Source organism: Pogoniulus pusillus, chromosome Z (assembly GCF_015220805.1).
Source record: "Pogoniulus pusillus isolate bPogPus1 chromosome Z, bPogPus1.pri, whole genome shotgun sequence".
In the NCBI taxonomy this organism is placed as follows: domain Eukaryota; kingdom Metazoa; phylum Chordata; class Aves; order Piciformes; family Lybiidae; genus Pogoniulus; species Pogoniulus pusillus.
The window spans coordinates 70539291-70562607 of NC_087309.1; the positions used below are offsets into that span (position 1 = coordinate 70539291).

Here is a 23317-nt window from a genome sequence, read left to right on the forward strand (position 1 = left end):
CTAAGTTATTGGTTGAGTCCCTTATCTATTGACTCCTGTATTTAGGGCGGGTGACTAAAACCAGCAGACCAGATAGAGCAGTGTGTTAATTGTACCCATCATGTTGCCACTATTGGATGTAAACTGCTTAGTCCTGAATAATGTGTTACTAATTGTGCATTGTGCTCTGTAGGTGTATATTTCATTTACTGCATTTTTTGCAGTGAATGCTGTAAATGATGATTACTACAGTCCACAGAGCACATGACAAACCCTGTATATACAGTTTTGTGTGTACAGTCCTTTTGTCTTATACTTGCTGGTAAGAGTGCAATGTGTTTTTCCAGGGCTGCAGACTTGATGTAAACCAGAAAGGATACTGAAACATTACATCTCTTCTTTTTAAGAATTATATTTTTTATTATTTTGTATTTCCCACAGCATCAAAAAAGTCGAAGTATGAAGATGTCATTGACCTCAATATCTGTGCGGATTTATCCTGTTTACGTATTTTTATTAGAGAGAAAAAACACAGAATAGCTGAAATTCACATTGAAGGTAGGAACCAAACTTTTAATCCCAAAGGCACAGAGCTTTGTAACTGAATGGTCTCTAGATGTTCTATGTCTTTTTTTTGTTTGTTTTTGTTTTGTGAGGTCTGGATAGCCAAGTGATCATGAAGAAAGCAGCCACAGAAGTCACTGCAAAGTTAAAAAACATCATTATTGTGGATTCTGATGAGACGGCACTGTATAAAAAGGTATACATTTGAATGTACCATTGATTTCTGAATGGAATAGAGATGCTAAATAGAACTTACTTAGTGAACTCTACTCTTTAGCTCTGACTTTTAAATTTATTTTTTAATTTTTAAAAATAAAGTTTTATGAGAGCATTTATTGTCTATAGGCAGATTGACTTTGCTCCCATGGCTGGTGATTGTTAGGCTCATAGTGAATTTGTACAGCAGTGGTGCCCAGCTGTTCATTACACTCTGTATTTTGCAGACGTATGTGGGCAGAATTATTCAAGATGTGATTCCATGAGTCTCTCCAGTAGAGATAATATTTTTTTTTCTTTTTCTCTTTCTAAGCCACTTTACATCACAGGAAAAGAAGTCTTCAACTTCAGAATGGTATCATATGTCAATGCTACAGATGGTGCAGCATATACAAATATGGATGTTGTTGACAATCGTGTTTACCTAACTGTAGGATGTATTCAAGTAGTTTTCGTCAACAAGTTTGTTTCATGTATTTTGGTAAGTTAATTTTTTTGGAGACTGTTCCTTAGCATTCAGATAATGCTGTCAGAGCTGGAAGAAGATAAAGAGTTCCATATATGGTAGAAGCTGTTTTTTTAAGAACTTTTACATACTGCTATAAAAAATTGAGTGTCATTGACAGGATGTTCACAATAACAAACATATAGAGAAGTAAAGTGAATGGTTGACCTTTTCCAGCTCAACCCATTCTATAATTTGCTATTATTGTTAGTGGTTTTTTGCTTTAAATAACTTGTGGAGCTTTTAGATATACACAGTGCTCATTGATTATACCTCTCATGATTTATTAGTTACTTAGCAGAATTTATGAAAATGAGTAAGTCCATCATGTACTCTCTGTAACAAAGTGTTAATTACTGCAAGTATTGTTACAATATCAGTGCTTGATGCTGTCTGATTTGCCAAATATTTAGTATGGAAATATTTTTTTTTACCATATTTTAGGGGGAGGAGATTATCATATTGGAGATTTTGGAGAAAGTGCATAACATAGTATCTTATGATGGTTTGCTATTTTAAAAACTACATTTCTAGTGTTTTTGAGGTACTGTAACTGTTAATAAAATTACCAAGATCTGTATTATTTTCCTAGGCTTTTATAAATAACTTCCAAGCTGCCAAAGAAGCTCTTACTGAGGCAACTGTTCAAGCTGCAGAGAAAGCAGCTACAGGTGTAAAAGAACTAGCAGAACGTAGTTCTCGTTTGGCTCTTGACATCAATATTAAAGCCCCTGTTGTGATAGTTCCACAGTCAGCAATGTCTGTGAATGTCCTGGTGGCTGATCTTGGTCTCATCACTGTGAAGAACTGCTTCTTTATTGCTAAAACAAAAACACGGTACAACCTCCCACCTGTTGTTGACTCCATGACAGTGAAACTGAGTGAACTAAAGTTATACAGGTAATGTAGTGTCAAGATTTTTGTGAAAATTCATGTAATCCTTTTGAGATACTTCAGTTGGAGAGCTTTGATAAATTATCAAAATAATTAGTTAGTGGTGGTGGTTGACTGATACATTATTTTGAAATATAACATCAAGTTAATAAACATTTCGTAAAAGCAGTTAGGAAGTGATGTTTAGGAGAAATAGCAATCTACACATCTTTAAATAGAAGCAAATGTTAATTTACAGAATATTGTGTAAAATACACTTAACTTTGGGGCAGGTTATAACTGTGTGCAAATAACTATTTTGATGAAGTTTTCAAGGTATGTATAACAAGAAAGGTATCAAATTAGATAGACACATGTAAAAAAAGTGTTTGAAAATGAGCCTTGGGGTGCTGGAGATTGGCAGAGGGAGAGGAAAGAGAAGTGGTTCTTCTGCCATAGTTGAAGAGCTCTGAACAAAGGAATTGCCTTCCAATTGAGAGCAGGCTGTAACCTGTCTAAGAGGTAGTAACTTGGAAGAAGTTAGTGTGTTGAATGTGTGGTATGTGTCTAAGGCCTCCTCCATGCCAAGAGAAGATGTCTAGTTGGTGGAGTAAGGCTCTAACTAGAAATAACTATGAGAGTTGTGAATACTGTTTTACAGTACTATTCAAAAAGATGAGGAAAAGACAGAAATATGATTGTGTTTGTTAGAATGTGTATGCGAAGCATGTCAGTCTGGGACTATTTTTCTGTTCACAGATCATGCTATGAGCAGGGGTCATTGCAAACTGAAGTGCAGTTGCTGCAGCCACTCAATCTAGAAGTAGCTGTTGAACGAAATTTAGCTGCGGCGTGGTATAACGAAGTTCCTGATATTGAAATATCTGGCAGACTCAAGCCTATGAATGTAAGTACTCACTTCTGTCAGAAGCTGTGGGAATGCAGAATGCAGAAGAGTTGTGGGGTGCAGGTGCAGGAGAGCCATGGGAAAGGATGTGAAGAGAAATGACAACAGGCAGATCCTTGTAGTAACAGACCTTGGTTGTCACATGCAGCTGGGCACCTTATCTCAGAAGGGGTAGATAATGGACCTTCACTAACGAGAATAACAAGCGTGTATGTATGCAGATGTGGTGGGTTGTCCCTGATTAATTATGCTAATGTGTAGGTGTGTGCTCTACTGGCACATTTGGGCTGCTACAACAATAAAGATGGGCTTCTGCATAATTCGCATTGAATAGTCTGAAGACCCTCGCGGCTGGCCTGCACCATACTGGTCTATGGGCTTGTTTACCGTAGCTTCCACAGCAAGCAGAGATAGCAGGCAGCGTGGCCTGCAACAAGAAACAGTTAACATATCAGTAGAAAATGGATTTATGGTTTTTGTCCATGGAAATCCAATTTTGTTAGAGTATTTTTGAGTTCAAGACACGTAGGTGGACTGGATTTTGTTGTTTCATAGGGAAAAAGGAATTAAAGATGATTCTGTTCATTCTAATAACTGTGTTTCGTCTGCAATACTGTAGGCAGATTTTATACTGTGTATGAGTGCCACTAGCTAAAATAGGTATGCTGTTAGAATGTTCTCATAGTTGTCTGTTAGTCTCTTTCAAAGTAGAACTGGAAAAACTTGGAGCTTGCTGGCCTGCTCCTGTGCAGCATGATCTCCTGCTGAGTTCGTACCAATGAAAAACCTGGGTATATTAGTACACATGCTTATTTAAATTCAGCATCAAAAAATAGGAAGCTTGCCAGCTCTATGAGGAAAACCAGTTGGCCAAATTTTGAACTAAAACTGCTAACTGCTACTGTAAAGTACCTGGTAATTAAATGCTGATAACAATTTTGAGTGCCTGTAAGTCAAATTATATATGCATGACGTCTGACATTCAACTTCTAAACTCTAGCTTTGTAAGACAGTTTGTTGGCCAAACCAGAATCATATGTGAACCAGTTACGGTTTCTAGAAGTTGTTGTGAGGGGATCTGTGAATTTAAGGAAAACAAAAAAAAACCAAACCCCCAAACATTTAAATTGGTTCTCCTCATATGAGATTAGTTTGGTTTATATGTTAATTTTTAAACTTAGATTTTTAGTTACTAATAACTTAATAAACTGAGTTTAATAACAGTATACTCTTTTTTTAAGCTAATTCTCAGTCAGGAAGATATTACTACAATATTGAGGACACTAAATGAAAATATTGGTGGAAGTTCTGGTGCATCAACGTCTTCACCAGAACTGAAAGACTCAACTAGCCATAGTAGTGACATGCATAGTACTTCACAACACTCTGCAGGTAGTAATTCCAAAGTTACTTGTGGCCTAGCATTTGTCTGTTTATTGTTTCTGTGGGAATTGCTTTTAGGAAATGGTGCCAGATTAATTTGTATTTAATGGTATTGCTGAATTATCTTGACATGGTGGTTTGAACTATACCCAACAGTAATGATAACGAATAGGAGCAACTGGGCTGCGATAGTGAGTTTTGTAGCATGATGTGTTTTAATTTGAGGACTGTCTTGTTCTGCTGGCATTAATGAAATGAGCACTTCGAAGTCTGTCAGCTGGACTTGATAACTTCCCAAGTTTGGAAAGCTGCTATGTTAGTCTTTCCTGTGTGTGCTTGTTCTGCTGTTGTTCAGTTATAGATCTGTTTGCCTTGTCTTAATGTTGGTGTCTCTGAAAGTTGTTCCTATTCAGTAGCATCGTTGCCCATAAACCATTTAGCACACACTAAATAAAAGCAAGGTTAAGAGAAGAATCTTACATGGAAACCCTTTTATTAAATGTGAAAATGGGAAAAACTCTGGTAAAATGACGCTGAAAGTAAACTTGTATCTGTTGTGACATTCTTGCATGCAGTACCCTGTAACATTAAGACAACTTAGACATTTATGTCTTAAAAATGGTAAAATTGCATGTAGAATATATAAGCAAGGCATTTTATTTTCTCATTGTGTGATGTTGCCAAAAATGAATACAGAGTGTGAGAAAAACATATCCTAAAAGTAGATGGATTTGCATGTGGAAGAAAAGGTAAGTTGTCTTTATAATAATTAGTGGATGCTGAGATTGGTTGGATTTTTTTATGGGGTTATTTTGCTGTTGGTAGTTTTGTTTTATTATTTGTAGTTAGTAATTTTCTTTAATATCGTTTTTCCCATTTCTGAAAGGTGTAACTGTTGTAACATCAGCTGTGGTGGAGTTGCATTCACCTGTGAAAATAAAAACAACACTGAAATTGGACTTCAGATTTGACTCTCTGACTTTAGTATTATATAGTCCAAATTCAAAACAGGTAAATACACTTTTTGTTATGAAGAGAGGGAAATAGCTTTAAGATAGCTGAGAGTCCTGAAGATTCTGAACAGGAATAGTTTATGAGCAGAGAAAGTGATTTCTAGGAATGATGGAAATGATAAATAGCTATTTTAACTAAGTTGTTTCAGATATTACAGGAAAAAGAAATAACTAGTGGTAACATGTAACACGTGGCATCTTCTGTGATGCTGAATCAGAAGAAAAATTAGCTTAACTAAAAATTCAGTTTGTTGTGGAGAGATCTAAAATTTGTTTTGCAGTATGAATGAATTTTTATTCTTAATGGCTTAAATTTACAGTACTTGACAGCAAATTTCTGACTAAAAGTTTGGTAATATTTTATTGTAAACTTACAGCCTTTTATCTTGGGAGTTTGAACCGTTTTCCAATATCTGACTGAATACTCTTAGAAAGTGACTAACCATGTCATATGTAGTCATAAGAGACTACTGGTGTTTATGTCTTTTAAACAATGAACAACTCAAACCTGCATATGACAACTGTACTGTCTTTTAAACATCATCTCCTTCTCACTAATACAAGCTTGATGTAGGAAGCTGGTAGAAGGGTAAAGTTTTCCTTTTGTTCAGTTTTCCCTGTGTTACTGATTTTTATTGTCTTTTGTGTTACAAGTGGGTTTATTTATCATGCTGTTCTTAGAAGTCTTACAGGTTAGGATAAAGCTCTTTGTCACACCTGTGTATTATTTCATTTACATGTAAGCAAACCTACCAATGTATTTTGATTTGATTTAAGCAGGTTACAAATTTGGATCAGAGACATGACCTTTTGAAGCTTGCAGAATTTAAGTTAGTTTTGATGTCAGCTGCTGTCAAAATGTTATCAGATGGTTCCATGAGTGCATCAGTCAAGCTAGCAAACTGTACATTAGACGATAAAAGGCAGTCAATCCAAAAGGCTACACCAAGGTCTGTATTTTGACATAAATTACTGTTTATTGGACTGTGACACAGTGTTTCTTTTTTTCTGTTCTGTTAAAACTGCAGTTGTATGGTGTAGTGGTGCTTAAAGTGTATGTTACTGTAGACTTGTTATTTTTACCTTTTCATACATTTTCCCTGAACATGTGTAAATGCTGGAAACAGATTTCAAATATGAAAGAAACCAAACTTTAAGTATGAAATTAATAAATGCACATAGAAACAAATTTCACTTTCAGCTTTAATAAACCACTCACTAAGTTTTTGTTTGGTTTGGTTTTTTTTTTCATGAAGAGTAGTGAACTTCAGTGAAGAAAAATACTTAATACTTTTGTTTGTAAACAATAAATCATGATGGCTTGGCTTTTCAGAAATATGAATGCCTTTGTATTCCCATATATAAGTAACTATGTAGTTTTGAAGTTTTGCTCAATTTATATTTTGCTAGATTGTGTTTGTATTTTCTTGGTGTTACTTCTAAAATTCACTCCTGTTAGTGTGTTGCAGCTGGAGGGAGAATTTAGAACGCTTTGGTATTTGTGCCTTTTTTTTATGGTGTCATTAAATGCTGTCTTAATGGTCTTTCAGGATGGTGGAAATGAAACATGGATTTGAAAAGAAAGTGATGATGGATATAAGCTACAAGCAGGGAAGAGATGGCACTGTTCTTGATGTTATTGTTCAAGAGATATACCTGTGTGCAAGCATGGAGTTTTTACTTACTGTTGCGGATATATTCCTAAAGGCAAATGCAGAAAGTGCTGCTGCACAGAGAAATCTCAAACAGTCCTTACCATTAAAGGAGCAAGGTATATGCTGAAAATATTTAAGAATTTGTATTTAAATATCTGTTTAATTTTGGTATTCTATCTTAAAAAATATGATGCTCTTTTTGTGCTATTTCCTGTGCTTATGTGCATAGTGCATCTTCTTTTGACCATTGATATTTCTTTATTTGCATCATGGAAATTACTTCTTAGAATCATAGAATCAACCAGGTTGGAAGAGACCTCCAAGATCATCCAGTCCAACCTAGCACCCAGCCCTATCCAGGCAACTAGACCATGGCACAAAATGCCTCATCCAGGTTTTTCTTGAACACCTCCAGGGACGGTGCCTCCACCACCTCCCTGAGCAGCCCATTCCAATGGCAAATCACTCTCTCTGAAGAACTTCCTCCTAACATCCAGCCTATAGCTGCCCCGGCACAACTTGAGACTGTGTCCCCTTGTTCTGTTGCTGGTTGCCTGGGAGAAAAGGCCACCCCCCACCTGGCTACAATGTCCCTGTATGTCCCTTGTTCCTTATTTCCAGATTACTCTTTGTGTTACAAAACAAGGGAAATACCTACAAATAGATGTCTAGTATAAAATAAAATGGAAAGGAGAAGTCTAGCTGGCACTCTGGGTTTAACAGTCTTGGAGTGTCAATAAAGTTTTTTATAAAATGGTGGAGCTGCCTATAGTGTACTTCAATATGAATTCATCCTGGCAGATACTGCTGCCTAGAAATGTCATTTCACTTATCCACTGAGGTGCATTTCTCTCTATATCAGGAAACAGGCTTTAGATTGTGTGCCCGATTTTGTCTTTCTAATGCAGAATCCTGTACTTGACAGAAATTAGACCATCAGAGCAGGAAATGGGCAATTTATGCTTCCAGGCCTCAGGTAGTTCACATCAAGTCTGTAAAGTGACTCATTTTTTTGTTTTGCTTTGTTTTCCCATACCCTAAATATCTTAACCATGTCCACCTTAACTAGGCCTGCTGTGATTACTTAGTAGGTGATCAAAATCTAAACAAATTTAGAAGCCTTTCATAAAAGTATATTGGTACTGGAAATAGTTAAGTCACACACTAGCGAAGAGTGCATTAATATACTGCTTTGCTTTTCCAGAGAGCAGAAAATGTGTCATAACGTTTTCACAAGAGCATATTGTAGCTGTCTGATGCTATAGGAATCTACAGGTTTTCTGACACTAATGATGGTAGATCTTAATTAATATGTCTTTAAGACTTCTCTGTAAGTTGTAAGACAGATGTCACATAATGGTAATTTAATCTTCAATCAATTAATCTAATTTAATTTCTGGTTTTGAAGCGCCTGTGCAGCCTGTATCTACAATGGAAATGAACATTGTTGTTAAAAATCCAGAGATTGTGTTTGTGGCTGATTTAACAAGAAGTGATGCTCCTGCGTTGGTGGTTACAACACAGTGTGAAATCTTCATTAAAAATAGTCCTGAGAGGTACAACATGACAGCTGCTGTTAAAGAGATCCAAATGAAAGCATGTCCATTTCTTCCAGAAAAAAGGAAAGGGAACATTACTACGGTGAGTTTGCAAACATCCAGTTTGTGTTTGAAAGTTGCTACTAGAACACACTTCTGTCACTGGAATGTATATTAGACATTTGAGGAAAATTCTGAGGCTGACTTATTTTGTGTAGTGGTTCTGGGCATCACCTACCCCCCTCTACACACCCAGACTATAGACTCAGACGGCTGGAAGTTAAGGAATGAAGCTTTATATATATACAGCTTGTGTATATATATATATACACATATATAGTGTGTGTATATATATATATATATATATACATTGTATATATATATATATATATATATATATTTATATACATTGTATATATATATATATATACACACACAATAGACAAGCATATGTTTACAACATATTGCAATTGTTTGCAACTATATACAGTTACATACAAGTTAAAACTAATACAGAATCGCAGTACCCCTCCCAGCAGCCAAGGTGGCCAGGAGGGGCTCTCAGACACCCTTCCACCTTCTTTCTGCCCCCTCCCACCCTCTCCCTTATCTCAGGATCTCTCTTACGTGCAAGGTAAGTTGGAATAAGGTGGCAAGGGGGGTTAAGAAACAGAACGGTTAGTTGGAAAGTGTGCAGGATCAGGCAGAAGGGTTAATGAGGCAGAGGTCAGGCAGAGACTGCCTTATTTGTGTTTGTGTCCATGTTTTTATATGGCTCAGTGGAGCAAGTGGGTAATATAGACATGTTATTTTCCTTTTTCACAGCCAATGATCTGCTCTCTCACTAAAATATTCTGATTTGCCTCAAACCAGCACATTTTGTTGATTTATTCTGTTTTATCTGGTATGCTGAAAGCACCATCTTGATCTGTGACTTTCAAATTTGTTTTGTAAGGCAAGCTAAAATGAAGAATCCAGAGAAGTAAAATGTCAAAAATCTTTTATATTAAAAAAAATACAGTTTTATGAGTGTACAGTATTTCAGGTGCAGTGTAGTAACCAATTTAAGCCTGCCTTCTTCCAGCTCAAAGCCATTACCTCATGTCCTATCACTACCAGCCCTTGTAAAATGTTCCTCTCCAGCTTTCTTGTAGGTCTCTTTCAGGTACTGGAAGACCTCCTTCAGATACTGCTATAGGGTCTCCCTGGAGCCTTCTCTTCTCCAGGCTGAACAGCCCTACCTCTTGCAATCTGTTTCCATAGGGAAGGTGCTTCAGCCCTCTGATCTTCTTTGTGGCCCTTACCTGGGCCCACTCTTAACAACTCAGTGTTGTTCTTGTGTTGAACATAGCAGCTCAGATTACTCCTTGGGTGGACACAGTCTTCTATTTCATTAATATATGTAACAGGTAGACAGGTCAACCTGTCTGGTTTCCTCCAACACCGAAACAAGGGGAAAGTAACAGATAAAAAAAAAAACAAACCTCTGAGCTAAGATAGAATGTTGAGGTAAAGTTCTACTGAGCAAAACAAGTAATAACCTTAGCTAATAACATAATGCACAATTACCTTAGATTAGCCTACTTGCAGAAGAAGCACAATGAAATGCAGGACCAGTATGAAAAACAACGCATAAAGCAGGAAACAAAACCCAACTTCCACCTGTATTGTTTCTGGTGAACCTTGACAAGACTGACTCTGTAAGGACTGACTGTAAAATAAAGCTGGAACTGAGTGATGGTGATTCAAATAGTGATACTTTATTCAGGAAAACTTAACTGTTGTTGGTGTGTTGCCCTTAACCCAAGGGTCTGATTCTCAAAAGTCACAGGTGTGATGATGCAGTGTATGTGAACATGTCTACAGGCTTCACCTAAAACATGGAGTTACTAACGTGTAGTGCATTTTATTACTGTAGCTGACATTTGAATCTTTACTGATGGAAACCAGCTGAGGTCATGCTTTTGATTACTTTTTTTTTTAATTTTTGAACTTGTTATTGTTGTTCAGGTTAGTCTTAATGTTCAAGAACAAAAAAAATGTAACCTTTCCTTTTGGAACCTTTGGCATGCAGTAATTTAAAAGTACATGATTAGCAAGTTTTTTTTTCCCCCCATTTAACCTGGTTTTACTCTTTTTATATAGGTATTACAACCTTGTGACTTCTTCTTTGAGGTGAAAAAGTCAGGTACAAATCCACAGGCCGCTGATCTAACGATTAAATCTCTCACAATAAAAGTAGGTAGACTTTTACTGTGACTTTTTTCCTCTGCTTCCTCGTCAGAAGGCTTTTAAGTTGCTTGTAGGTTATGTTTCTTTAAAAACCCACAAACAAACAAAACTCCAAAAACCCAAAAACCACCAAAAAAAAAAAAAAAAAAAGAAAAAAGAAAGAGGGGAAAAAAAAAAACCAAAAAATCAGGAATGATTGAATTGTTTCTGTTCATCATCAGGTGTTTAGCATGTGGAAGCAAATAAAATTAAAAATTAGCAATCATGTTACAGTGTTTTGCTTTTGGAGTCTGTGTTTTGTATAATGGCCTGGAGTGCAAGAGATAACTTTTGAAGTGTTCAGACAACAGCGCTGGATCGTGCAGTTTAGAAAGCTCCCAACTGGAATAAGGGTGGGGTTTGAAAATCTGAGTAAGTTGATGTAGCTTGTGGAACTGGATGGGTTTTCAAACATAACAGGCAGCGGAAGTGTTTTATTAGTGTTACATAGTCATTATAATTTTGTATCTGAAAGTAGATGACTGTTTTCTGTACTAGCTTCTTGTTTCCAATGATTCCAACTTCTTCCTTGTAGGTTTCACCAATAATCATAAACACGGTAATAACTATTACCTCAGCTCTTTATCAAACTGCAGAAACAACAGAAGAAGAAGTTAGTCAAATTCCTCCAGACTTGTGGAATAAGAAAGATATAAAAAATCTAAAATTGTGGTTTCTGGAAGAGTCAAAGGAAAATGAAGAAAAAAATCCAATTGCTGAACTAGTTCCTACAGGAGAGTCATTGAAAATAAATGTTGAATCTGTTTGTCTAACACTTGAAGCTGGAGTTGGGCACCGAACTGTACCAATGCTTTTAGCCAAGTCCTCATTTCTGGGGGAAGTCAAAAACTGGAGTACACTAATCAACCTACGTTCTCATCTTGAGTTAGAGGTGAGGAGTCTTAGAAAAGAAAAGTTTTGTTAGTACTTAAACCCATTATGTTATTTAGAAAATAAAAATAATCCATATACTTAATGACTAAACTGTAGATAAGTGTTTTGGGAGCAGAAAGGGAATGAGGTGTTAGGGTAGCTAAAATGAAAATACTATGCATTATATGTAGTGTACTAATGGCAGTAATTTAGTGTTAGGCAATCTCACATTTACAGTTATATAAATTCCCAAAGGCCTCTTGCATCCAATTCTGGCTAAAACACTTTGACTCAAATTTTAGTTTAAGATTACAGTAGAATGTATTTGTTTATCATGTCTATAAAATACTGTGTGGTACCAGTATTGCACATAAAATGTCCAGACTGGCTTATATTTGGAAAACAGTGATCCAAAATGTGGTGGCTGTAATAGGTAGATTCTTCTTTATTTATAGTGTTTCAGACTTCCAGTATCTACAGTTTAAGCTAAAATTATATTGTAAGTGAAACACTTCATACCGTGTATTTGGAAGTGGATCTTTGTAGTATAGTTAGCTGCTTTGTTTATTTCTCTGATGCATTTTTCATTTTATGACTGGAGCAGAAAATGCAAACTGGTTATAAATCTTACGTTACCAAAATAATTAATATACATGTAAATAATAATTTGAGTCTTCTAAGATCTGTAGAGCTTTTATTGATCTAAGTTGTATGTAATTTACTAATTGACTTCTGAATTTTGGTAGGTACACTATTTTAATGAGATGTTTGGAGTATGGGAACCTTTGCTTGAACCACTAGAAGTTGAGAAGACTGATTTCTTCAAACCATGGATTCTTGAAATCAAGGTACATTCCCAAAGCTGAACTCAAACCTTCCATTTCAATACCACAGAAGAAACAAATGGTCTGCAGCTTTCACTGTTTAGCTAAGAATTTTGTTCCTTTTTGTTGATTGTTTAGATTCATTTTCTGTCAGTTAGTGAATGAAGGCACCTCCTGGACAAGCTAAGATCCAGACTCAGAGGTCTGTTAAATAATACTGTCTTTCAGGTGGTAAGAAAATATTTTTCCAATTGCACTGGATGGAATGGATTTTTATCACATTCTTAAAGTTAGGTGGTATGCTAATGATGCTTTCAGTCACTTCTGAAAGATGAAAACCCACTCATCTTGTTCCACAGCAGTATCTGTAGCAGAAGTGTATTGGAAAAACTGATACTGCTATTAACTAGCACAAAATGCACTGTGGGGGCGTAGCTCTCTTACCATTCAGTTCCATCTTTCATAGGAAATAGTCTAGATTCTGATTACTAAGTAGGTAAGCATTTATCTGAGGAAGGGAGGTACTCTTTTCCTTTTCTCTTAACTGTTTTACTGCATTTGTTTTCTGATTTTTTTTTCTCAAAACTCTTCAAATATTCATAACCTGAGAGGCTGTTCAAAATAGAACAGAATCTTTCAATGGACTGTTGTAATAAACTCTGAAGGTTAAAGATTCTGGACCGAAATATTATATTAAGAAATTTCTATTAAAAATAAGAACCAGAAAATTTGAGACCTAATGCATGAGAAATGTGAAAGATAGTGACTCAAATCAGCTTCTTGCCCACATGTAAAATATGCTTGGAAATATGTAATTTCCAAAAATGTTCAAGGTGAGGAAGATTCATTCCACATGACTTTATTATTTTCTTTTTTTTTTTTACGTTGAAATGAATGGAAGCATACAAAGTGAGTGCTTGATTTGGAAAAATATGAAGACTAGATTTTTACTTTCTATTTCAATAATAGGAAATGGATCAATTATTTAGTGGATACATTAAGGTGAACGTTTTCACACACTGCATTTACTGGATATATTTGTAGGATATAATTGTATGTTCTTTATTTTTTAATAAAAATAGTTCTAACTGCTGTAATTTGAAATTTCATTGACTTTTGAAATATAACTTCTGCCTCTTGCCGCCTTCTCTCTTGTTTTGCGAACAACAAAACCAGAAAAAAATATGGCAGGACATAGAAAGGGAGAGAAAAAGGATCTTGAGGTGAAACTTGCTTCTTAAGAAGGAGTAGTAAATAAGAATTCTTTTAAAATCTTCTTTCAGATGAAGAAAAAAGCTAAAAAAGCCTTGGTTGAATCAGATGCAGAAGAAGAAAATTACAAAGTTCCGGAATATAAAACAGTAATAAACATTTCTTCAAAAGACCAGCTAAACATTACGCTGTCCAAATGTGGGCTACAGATGTTAAGTAACTTGGGCACGGTAAGAAAGATTATGTAGCTCTGCAGTGTCATAATTGTTAAATGAATGTTTGCATAGATTGCCTTGATGGAGTCTTAGTGCATTTGTATCTGTTCTTTGCTTTCTAGGCGTTTGCTGAAGCAGCTAGTCAAACTTCAGACATCTTCAAAAAAGACCGAGCACCATTTGTAATAATGAATTCTTTAGGACTTCCCATCACTGTCTCACCTAGTGATTCATTTAGTGTCTTAAATGCTGAATTTGGAGCAAAAATATTTCATTTAAAAGATGGGGAGAATTTGAATATGGAATTTGTCAGAACTAAAAATGAGAGTGACCAGTTCACAGCAATGACAACTCTGAGTAGCAAGAGGTTTTACGTTCAGATCTGTAAGTTCCCAAGTTCGTACGTATTCTGTTCTGTTTTCTGTTTGTTTGGGTTTTTTTTTAAATACTGCATGTTGTATAATACTTCTTCAATACATTAATAAGTATTGAGGAGTTACATAAGATGAAAGGAGTGTTTCTTCAGATTCTAGATGGGTGGTACTATTTGAAATCCATGCTTTAGTCTTCACAGCTAGAATTTATCATGCTTGGTAACTTTTGTAGCATAAATGTTTATTTCATAATTTTACTGGAATGAGATAGTTTTGTTTCTATTTACATGTTAGTGCAGAGTTAAGATGCCTAAAACAATGTCTTTTTGTAGATTTTTGAGGCCTGTATGTGTGTGTTTGTAGAAGAAGTTATTATTAAGGGGGATATTTTTAAGAAAAGATTGTTGCAGAAAATATGAAGTAAAACACAATTAAAGCTAAAGGTAAAATTTAGCTGATTTTAATGGTGAATGTGTTAACTATTTCAGTGGATTTATTGTAACAAGTGATAATTTTCCAAAACTGATTTTTTTTTTCAATCTGGTCTTGATCATACAGTTTATTAGTTGAATTGTTTGTGCCATATATATGAGCTATACCTTGTTAATACATAATTACATCTCATAAACATTTTTCTTTAGTCAGTGATTTTATTTACAATGGCAAAACCCAGTTAAATATTTTGAGTGATGGATTCATTTACTGTTTTTCCTGTGGCAAAAAAAAAAATCTTTGCTTTCTCTTTAGTCACACTGCAAGACTGGCATATTAAAAGTGGTGATTGTGCTATTTTATCTGCTTTATTTTTTTTTATGCACCATTCAATCTATTAAAAACATTTCAATTAAATGCAGATTTCTGTCTTACAAGTGCATCTTCACGCTTCTTTTAAGTCGTTCATTTCTCATCTTGTTTATTCTTGAGTCTTTCATTTCTCATCTTGTTTATTCTAGATCCTCATAATCATTCCACTGTGGAAAAGATTCCACTGACAAAAGTGGGTCGATGTATTTACAGAGTGAGGCATGAGGAGTCAGGTGTTGAAAGGTCTATTGTCTGCCAAATTGATACGGTTGAAGGAAGCAAGATGATAACTATACGTTCTCCTGTTCAGGTAATTACATTTCCATACATTATTTTTTTTTTCCCCAAATGAAAACCATCCTATGGCCTTTAAATAAACTTCTTAAAAAGCAGGCTCAAAACATTTTTTCTTTCCATTTTTTCCTAATATATGTTGCTGGATTTTTATTTCACATAGATAAGGAATCATTTTTCAATTCCACTAAATATTTTTGAGCAAGGAAAATGTCTGGGAACTGCTTCACCAGAAAATGAATTCAGCATACCATTGTCTTCTTACAGGTACGTTATTGTATTCCTCTTTTATCATGGAGTGTGTTTTAACATCCTTCGTTATTGTATCCAATAATTGCACTAGAAAAACAATGCTTACCTTTTACTACCTAATATTGTAATTAATACCGTACTATGATTGTTGGGTAGTCAGAGTTAAACAGAATACTATTTAATTCATTAGTTGGAACTCTTTTGAAATCTATTTTGTTGAACAACTTAAATTAACTAAGGTACTTTAAGAATCTGAGCTCAGGTGCTCCAGGAACACAGTGGTTGTTCACACAGTACAGACTTTTTTTTTCTTTGTTGGAGTCACATCTAGTGATATATTACAGTTCAGGGATTTCTCTCTCTTTGGTTGTGGGTGGTTTTTTGTTTGGGTTTGGGGTTTTTTTTTGGTGGGTTTTTTGTGGTTTTTTTTCTCCAAGACTTCTTTAGATTTTTTTTTTGTGATCCTGAAGTAAAAAACAAATACACTTACACTCTATTGGTTATGCGTAAAAAGTCACGCCAACTTGAGGCTTGGCTTCCAACGTAGTTATGCTCTTAGCACCTTCAGGCCAATACTCACTGAAAACAGCAGTGAGTGAGTTTGTAAAAATTTAACTGAGCTGTCATTAGCTTCTAGGAAGATAAATTTTGTTTGTTTTTCATAATTACCAGAGGCTTTTTCCCTCTGTTTTCCCCAAAGCACTCCATATCTTTTTAACATGGTAGCAGTGTATATTTTTGGCAAATGGGTTAAATTTTACTGTAGTTAATGTAAGTTCATGAATATTTCAGGCTATCTGGATTTTGTTTAGCATTGTCTAGTGACATTATGATTCACTGGACATAGATACTTTGATTCCACTAGACATAAATGGAATGTTTATGACTCCTCAGTGAGGGAGCAGTTGATTGGATTAAAGCATTTGGTTTGCAAAAGCTGTGTGTGTAAATAATCCATAAATTAAATGTTATATGTGTCTGGAAAGGAGGACACATTTTGCAGATCTGTCATGGGAGTGATTGTTTACCCACACCTTTTGCTTGAAAAAGGAATATAGAAGCACTCGAAAGGGAATTCAGTTGCCTTTTCCAGACAGTTTCCAGCGGCCCTTACTTTGCAAGGGAAATATGTGGAGATAGGGAACCAAAAAAACTCCAAAACAAACAAACAAAAACCCGAAACCCCACAGCCAGCTGGGACAATTCTATTAACTTATGAGATCCAGACCACATTTTTCTTCCTCCCTCAAGCAAGATAAAGTCAGGCAATTAAATACTGTCAGAAACTTCCAAAATCCATGTAATACTTGCTTGATACTCATAGTACTCTTTCATAATTAAAAAATGAAACCTCACACTGAGTGTTTAAAAAACGTTTTCATTTACAGATCCGTGCTGAGTTTGCAGCCCCTAGCCAATGAAAGTGGAGTGGATGGAGAATATGATATGTGTGAAGGAATTACATTTGATGAAATTATGAAAAATGTTGACAGTTTATTACAAAGGAAGTGCCAGTCTGTGAGATCAAGTAACCATTCACTTATCATCAATATTGTTCCAGTAAAAGACACACTGACATCTTCATCATGTGCAGAAGATCAATGGGATTTTCCATATGTTGTTCATTTATGGCCTTCTGTTCTTCTCCACAATCTTCTTCCTTATCAAATAACTTACTCTGCAGAGGTATTTCTGTAATTTTTTAAAAATTATTTTTCCCACCTATGATATGAAAGGTGATGAAGTGGTTGAGATATGTTTATAAACACATACTAAGAAAAAAGGCTTCTGTTAGAGTATTTGTGAGGCAAGTTTACAATCTTGTGAATGCAAGTCTGTATCTAAAGAAATGAGACAGTACCAGTATGTGAAAAGTGGTGGCATTAATAACTAGTAATAAGTCAGACATTAGATAGATATGCTAAGTAAAACTTGAACTGTACAAGTTTGGCCTCTTTATAGTTATTTTCAATTGCTCAGAAGCAGCTTGAGCCCAATTAAACAGTATCTCTAAATTATGACTGCATTAAGCGACACAGGTAGGTCAGCCTACAGTGGCATCTTACATACTGCCAGCAACATAACAAAAGCCTGCCTTGAATAAATTCTTACAGGCCTGACTTTTTACCAGATTTCAACTTGAGTTGCAGTGTAGTGTCAGGCTTAAGAATATATTATTTTCAGATCAAATTAAATAGTTTATTTTGACTGTTAATAGACCTTCATTCCAGGGCCAGATGAGAGCCACTCATGAGTAAAACACCTTGGAAGTGTACAGTATGGACATTGTTTACTCAGCGCTGGATGTTTTAGTTTGTGGATCTGATATGGTTGTGGCCCGCTGCTCACTGATTTCAACTTAGGATAATAGCAATACAGATTGGAGATATGGAAACATTTTTTTCAGTTGGTGTTAATGTTTAGCATTGGAACATAAACAGTAGGATTTAATCAAAATTTTGTCATAAATGCCCAATTACTAGAGCTACAGACAATGGTCTTTAAAAAATACATGGAAATAGCAGGGTTATTGTTATGTATGTGTCTTACAAATTTAAATGTAATGAAAGAAATACCGAATAGGAAGGCTCTCATTGAAACATTTACATATTTGAATTTGGTGACTTTTTTGTTTTGTTTTTGTTGTTAAATATGATAAGCATGCATGGATTATTTCTGTAAGGTATTTCAGGTTCAGTAGCATGATAAGTGTTTTAAGAAGTTCAGTAAATAATTAGTATCTTAATTTTTAAATCTAGCTAGAATGTAAAAGTTGCTGTGACTTTTGATTGTACTTGTAATGTACACTGTTTGTGTGGGTTTTTTTTGAAGGGAAATGAGAACAAGTACAACACTCTGCAAGAGGGTTGTTCAGCCCAGATTCATAATGCAGTCTTGGATCAAACAAAACTAGATTTACAGTTGCTTAATTATCTTGCCCAAAATTGGAAAAGTGAGTACCATATAAAAAGCAATCTACCAGAAATCAGCTTCACAACGTTTTACTGCGTCACAGAGTTGGATAAAACTGAACTGGATATTGCTGTCCATGTGACCTACACGACTGGGCAGATGGTTATAGCAATTCACAGCCCATACTGGATGGTAAATAAAACAGGTCGAATGCTGCAGTACAAAGCCGATGGAATTCACCGCAAGCATCCCCCGGATTACAAAAAGCCACTTCTATTTTCTTTCCAGCCAAAAAACTTCCTCCAAAATAACAAGGTATTATATTTTGTAAAATGTGACAGCTTTCTACTCCCCTCTTGTAGTTGTAAGAAAGCATTTTTAACACTGTAAAAGTTATCTACAGTATGCTTTGCCCTGTCTGTAAAAGTGATAAAACCTATGACTGTCTCTAAGGACAAGATTTTAAATGTGTCCTGCCTGATATGCTTGAAATGGGAAATCTACACCACTAGAGGCATTAAGGCAGAGATTCTTATCTTTGAGAGAAATGAAATTCACTGAGAAGTGTTTGCTAAATCAAAGAACTTCCTTTATCCCATTTAAACTTCATCAGTAAAGGTCATTATTCCAAATAAGACATGCAAGTTGTGTAAGAAATGTAAAAGCTCTGGTACTTGAAAAATGAATATTTGCTGTTGTGGTTGGTAGGTTAGGTCTGAGTTGGTAGTAAGCTAATGTTGAGATGAAGTTTACCATTTGAATCTCCTGTGTGAATGCTTCTTAATAGGTGCAGCTTATGGTAACTGACAGTGAACTGTCTGATCCGTTTTCTCTGGACACTGTTGGAAGTCATGGTTCTGTGAAATGCAAGAGTCACAAAAAGGAATACCAAGTGAGTTCATTTATTTTTCAATTTCATTACTTTCAGAAGATAGAAATGAAGTAAGAAAAAAGTGGCGTGCTCCTAACAATGTTTTTCTATTCCCAGGTTGGTATCACCATAAACAACAGCAGTTTTAATATTACTAGAATTGTGACTTTCACTCCATTTTTTATGATCTCAAATAGAAGCAAGTACACTTTGGAAGTAGCTGAGGAAGGCAAGGAAAAGTGGATTCCTATTGTTTTGCAACAGGTAAACTTATAAAGGAAGCTATTCTGAGTTATTTCTCTAAGGCAAAAAAAGCAAAAATTAACCCAAACAACAAACCAACACAGTTGGCTTAAACACTCAGTAATGGAGAACGTGAACCATGCATAGGGTTCAATGAAAATGTCTGAATGTGCTGTGCCTTTTCAGTAAATGATCTGTATCCCATTTTTTCTCCACGTTGCTGTAGGACATACTGTAATTACATTGTAATTTGGATGTTTTCTTCTACTTGCATCATAAATAGAACGAGGAAAAGACCTGTGCTGTTATTACATTATCTCTCTCTGTAGTGACACTCAGACTCCTGATCAGATTCTGCAGTGGTTTCCAGTGCAGGGCTTTGCCTCACCTAGTACTTGTTCTGCTACCTTCAAGGGCAGAATACCTTGTGTGGATCAGTTCAGATAGCTTCAAATGGTGGTTCCTGAATTAGTCTCACAGCAAGTTTTTTAGAGCTTAATGCATGATTTCTAGTGATACAGAAGTGGCTTTTGGGTGTTTGTCTGCAGCAGTCCAGACTGTTGCAGAATGGGTGTGCAGCTTGACTGTTTGCACTGCAGTATCCCAAAATTATATTTTCCACGTGTTTTGAGACAGTTGTGCTTTTCCTCAGGGCATGTAGGAAAAGCAGCATCTGTTTGGAATAGTACTAGAGGGTCTACTAAAGCTGAAAGTGATCTATGTTAAATTATAGGAAGAATGAAAGTGTGCATTTTATCATTAACAGTTATGGAATAGTTATACAATTTAAATATTTTAATTTATTAAATTGATATAGCTTTGCTTGATTTTTGTTCTCCTTGTTCCCTTGTGAACTTCTAAATGTACACAAAGATATTTGGATCTTTGTGTTTGAGTCATGTCAACTTTCTGTAACAACATTATTTTTGAAAAAGTTTGGCTTTACTGAAAAGTAGGCTCATTCTCTTATTTCTGTGCATTCATTCTATTTTGTAATGTTCTTAATGTTTCTCTCAACCAAAACTTCTTTTACGCTATATAGAGTTATTCACATGCATAATTCTCAACTAATTAATTGACAAATCTCTGAAATGACAAAGTTTAATGTGTAAGTTGCATGGGCCTCTTCATACTCAACTTCTTCCTCTTGGAAAACATAGTCAGATGTTTTATTTTGTGATGTTCTGTGGTTTATATTTCATATAGAGTTATTAGAATAAATTATTTTACAGGAACTTTAGAAAATTTCTGCAAAAGCTATTCAAAGGTAATAGTTTTGAAGTTCAGATACATTGCTACATATATAATCTGTGATTTTCTTGAATCAGGTGTTTTATTGATGTTTACAGTGTTTTCTAGGTTGTCCAACAAACATTGTTTCTTAGATGTTCCTAACTGTATTAATTGATCTTAATCTTCATTTGGTTCTTATGTATCAAATCTCTGTAGATGTTAAGATCAGTCTTTTTGAAAAGATTAGCTGTGGCCATTTATCAAAAGGAGTAGTAGAGGTCAACAGAGAAACCCCTTTTCCCTCCTAAATTATTCTAAATGTCATTCCCAAGGTTGCTTTTCTTTCCACATTGATGATAAGCAGTTTCTAAAAGATCTGTACTGTGACAGATAAGTCTGCTGATGCTTTTGTACCCCACGATGTTGTCTCTCCTAAATCTAAGAAAAGTCCACACATTATTGATGTGGTTTTGGGCAGCTGAGACAGACTTCCAGGAACAAGTTCCAGTTCTGATCCTGTTCTTACAGAACAATGCTATCCAGATAGCATAGATTTTTATTTTTAAAATTAATGTCTCAGGGTCTTTTTTTTTAATACTTTGCACTTTACACTTTTCTGAACTGTTGAAAAGACAGTCCTTTCAGTTGGACATAGTGGCAGACAATTGATGTACAACATCTTATACATCTTGGGAGGGAGTGGGAGAGGGAGGAGGAGTGAGAGAGAGAAGAGAGTGGGAGGAGGAGGGAGAGAAAAGAGAGAGGAAAGTGAGAAGAGTTGGGGAGAAGGAAAGGGTTGGGAGGGGGAGAGAGAGCGGAAGGGGGAGGGAGAAGGAAAGGGAGAGAGAAGGAGAGCATTGTTGTTTTGTGACATTGTGGCTGAAAGCAAAAATCCATATTTTGTGGATATAGCCAATCTTTTTTACTTAACATCAGTTTGATTTTAGGCTTCCCTTTGCTGTTGACTGATTCTTGAATTTTCGTGTACTCTCTTCATTCTAATGTTAAGATTTACTTGCTGTGTTTTATGCTACTTTACAACACAGTTTAAATTTCCTGTCTGCGGAATACATGCTGCTGTAGGTAACACCCTCAGTCTTACTGTTTAACCATATTTTTTTCCTTTGTATTCCTGCTTCCTGTGGTGTGAGAAACAATGGGAAAGGGAACTTAGTGGCATGGTAAGTTAGTGAATTAGTTTTTCACCATTGAAGATTTAATTCTAGGACTCAATGTGCAATTAAATAGAAAAATCTTACTTCTTAACCTGTGCTGGGGAATGATGCTGAAGTCCTGGATACTGCAGGTGAACAGTTTGAACTATGGGAAACCTGTTAGATGTAGACAGACTTTGGCTCTTGCTGATTGAAAGTTATTATTAATAATAAATAGCCCTGCCATAGGAACAATCTAAATTATTGTAAACTTTCCGTTAGTTACAACTAAAACTTTCGTCTTCCCTGTCTCTTTATCTTATCCATTTGGTGTGTAAACTATTGAAGAGAGATAGTTTGTGGTATTTGTAAATCCAGAATGGCTGTGGCTTTAATTGTGGATATAAGGAGCAGAACGTGTTCTGTGATTTATCTGCCTAATGCTTCACCTTTTTATTTGTATGTTTTATACCCGTGTATGTATGTGTGTGCACATATGTATGTGTATATGTATATTTATTAATGTATGAAAAGTACCTCAAAAGAACAGCTTGTATGCTGGTGTCCTCTATACTTGAGTTACTGTGAGACGTAATGCTAGTATCCCTTTCTGTAATTAGTGTTTGGTTTCCTTGTGCCTTATCTATTTCAAATCTACTTCATGTGAATATGAAGTCTTACTATTTTTACGTTTAGCTTCACTGTAGTCTGAATTATTTCTGACTTCCTTTTGATTTATTGTGTTCAGGTAAATAATTACTCTTGCATTTTTTGGTACCGTTTCTGATCCAGCTCACTGTACTTTCGGGTAGAATCTTTGCAGGTGAACTTTGTGCTAAAGTGAATGTCATTTAATGTCTAGTTTGTTTTCCCACATAGTTTAAAATAGTGCATTTTTTTTTCCTAGTGTATTCCCTTTTGGCCTGAAAGTGATGCCAACAAACTGCTTGTCAGAGTTGAAAATTCTGACCTCCCCCCAAAGAAGATAAGTTTTGATAATCAAGAAAACTGTCTGCTACTGCATTTGGACAACAAGGTAAATGGTTACATTCAGAAATTAGGTAACAAATAACTTATTTCCATTCTCAAAAACTGTCTTTCCATTTAATCAAATGTTGCAAAACCTTAGCTGGGTCAAAGATTGTGTACAT

At 35.4% G+C, this 23317-nt stretch overlaps 1 protein-coding gene across 1 annotated transcript in view; it reads left to right on the forward strand.

Annotated features, from left to right (window-relative positions):
• The window catches only part of VPS13A (vacuolar protein sorting 13 homolog A), a 109778-nt gene that overhangs the window by 45633 nt on the left and 40828 nt on the right, over window positions 1-23317 (forward strand). The window contains 22 exon segments of the mRNA XM_064140625.1: window positions 421-537; window positions 636-739; window positions 1073-1240; window positions 1857-2164; window positions 2897-3044; window positions 4286-4436; window positions 5314-5438; window positions 6221-6390; window positions 6991-7211; window positions 8504-8736; window positions 10779-10871; window positions 11440-11796; window positions 12524-12625; window positions 13885-14043; window positions 14151-14412; window positions 15356-15516; window positions 15664-15767; window positions 17141-17438; window positions 18585-18980; window positions 19453-19557; window positions 19654-19800; window positions 23074-23202. Coding sequence (XP_063996695.1) covers window positions 421-537; window positions 636-739; window positions 1073-1240; window positions 1857-2164; window positions 2897-3044; window positions 4286-4436; window positions 5314-5438; window positions 6221-6390; window positions 6991-7211; window positions 8504-8736; window positions 10779-10871; window positions 11440-11796; window positions 12524-12625; window positions 13885-14043; window positions 14151-14412; window positions 15356-15516; window positions 15664-15767; window positions 17141-17438; window positions 18585-18980; window positions 19453-19557; window positions 19654-19800; window positions 23074-23202 — 4058 coding nt within the window.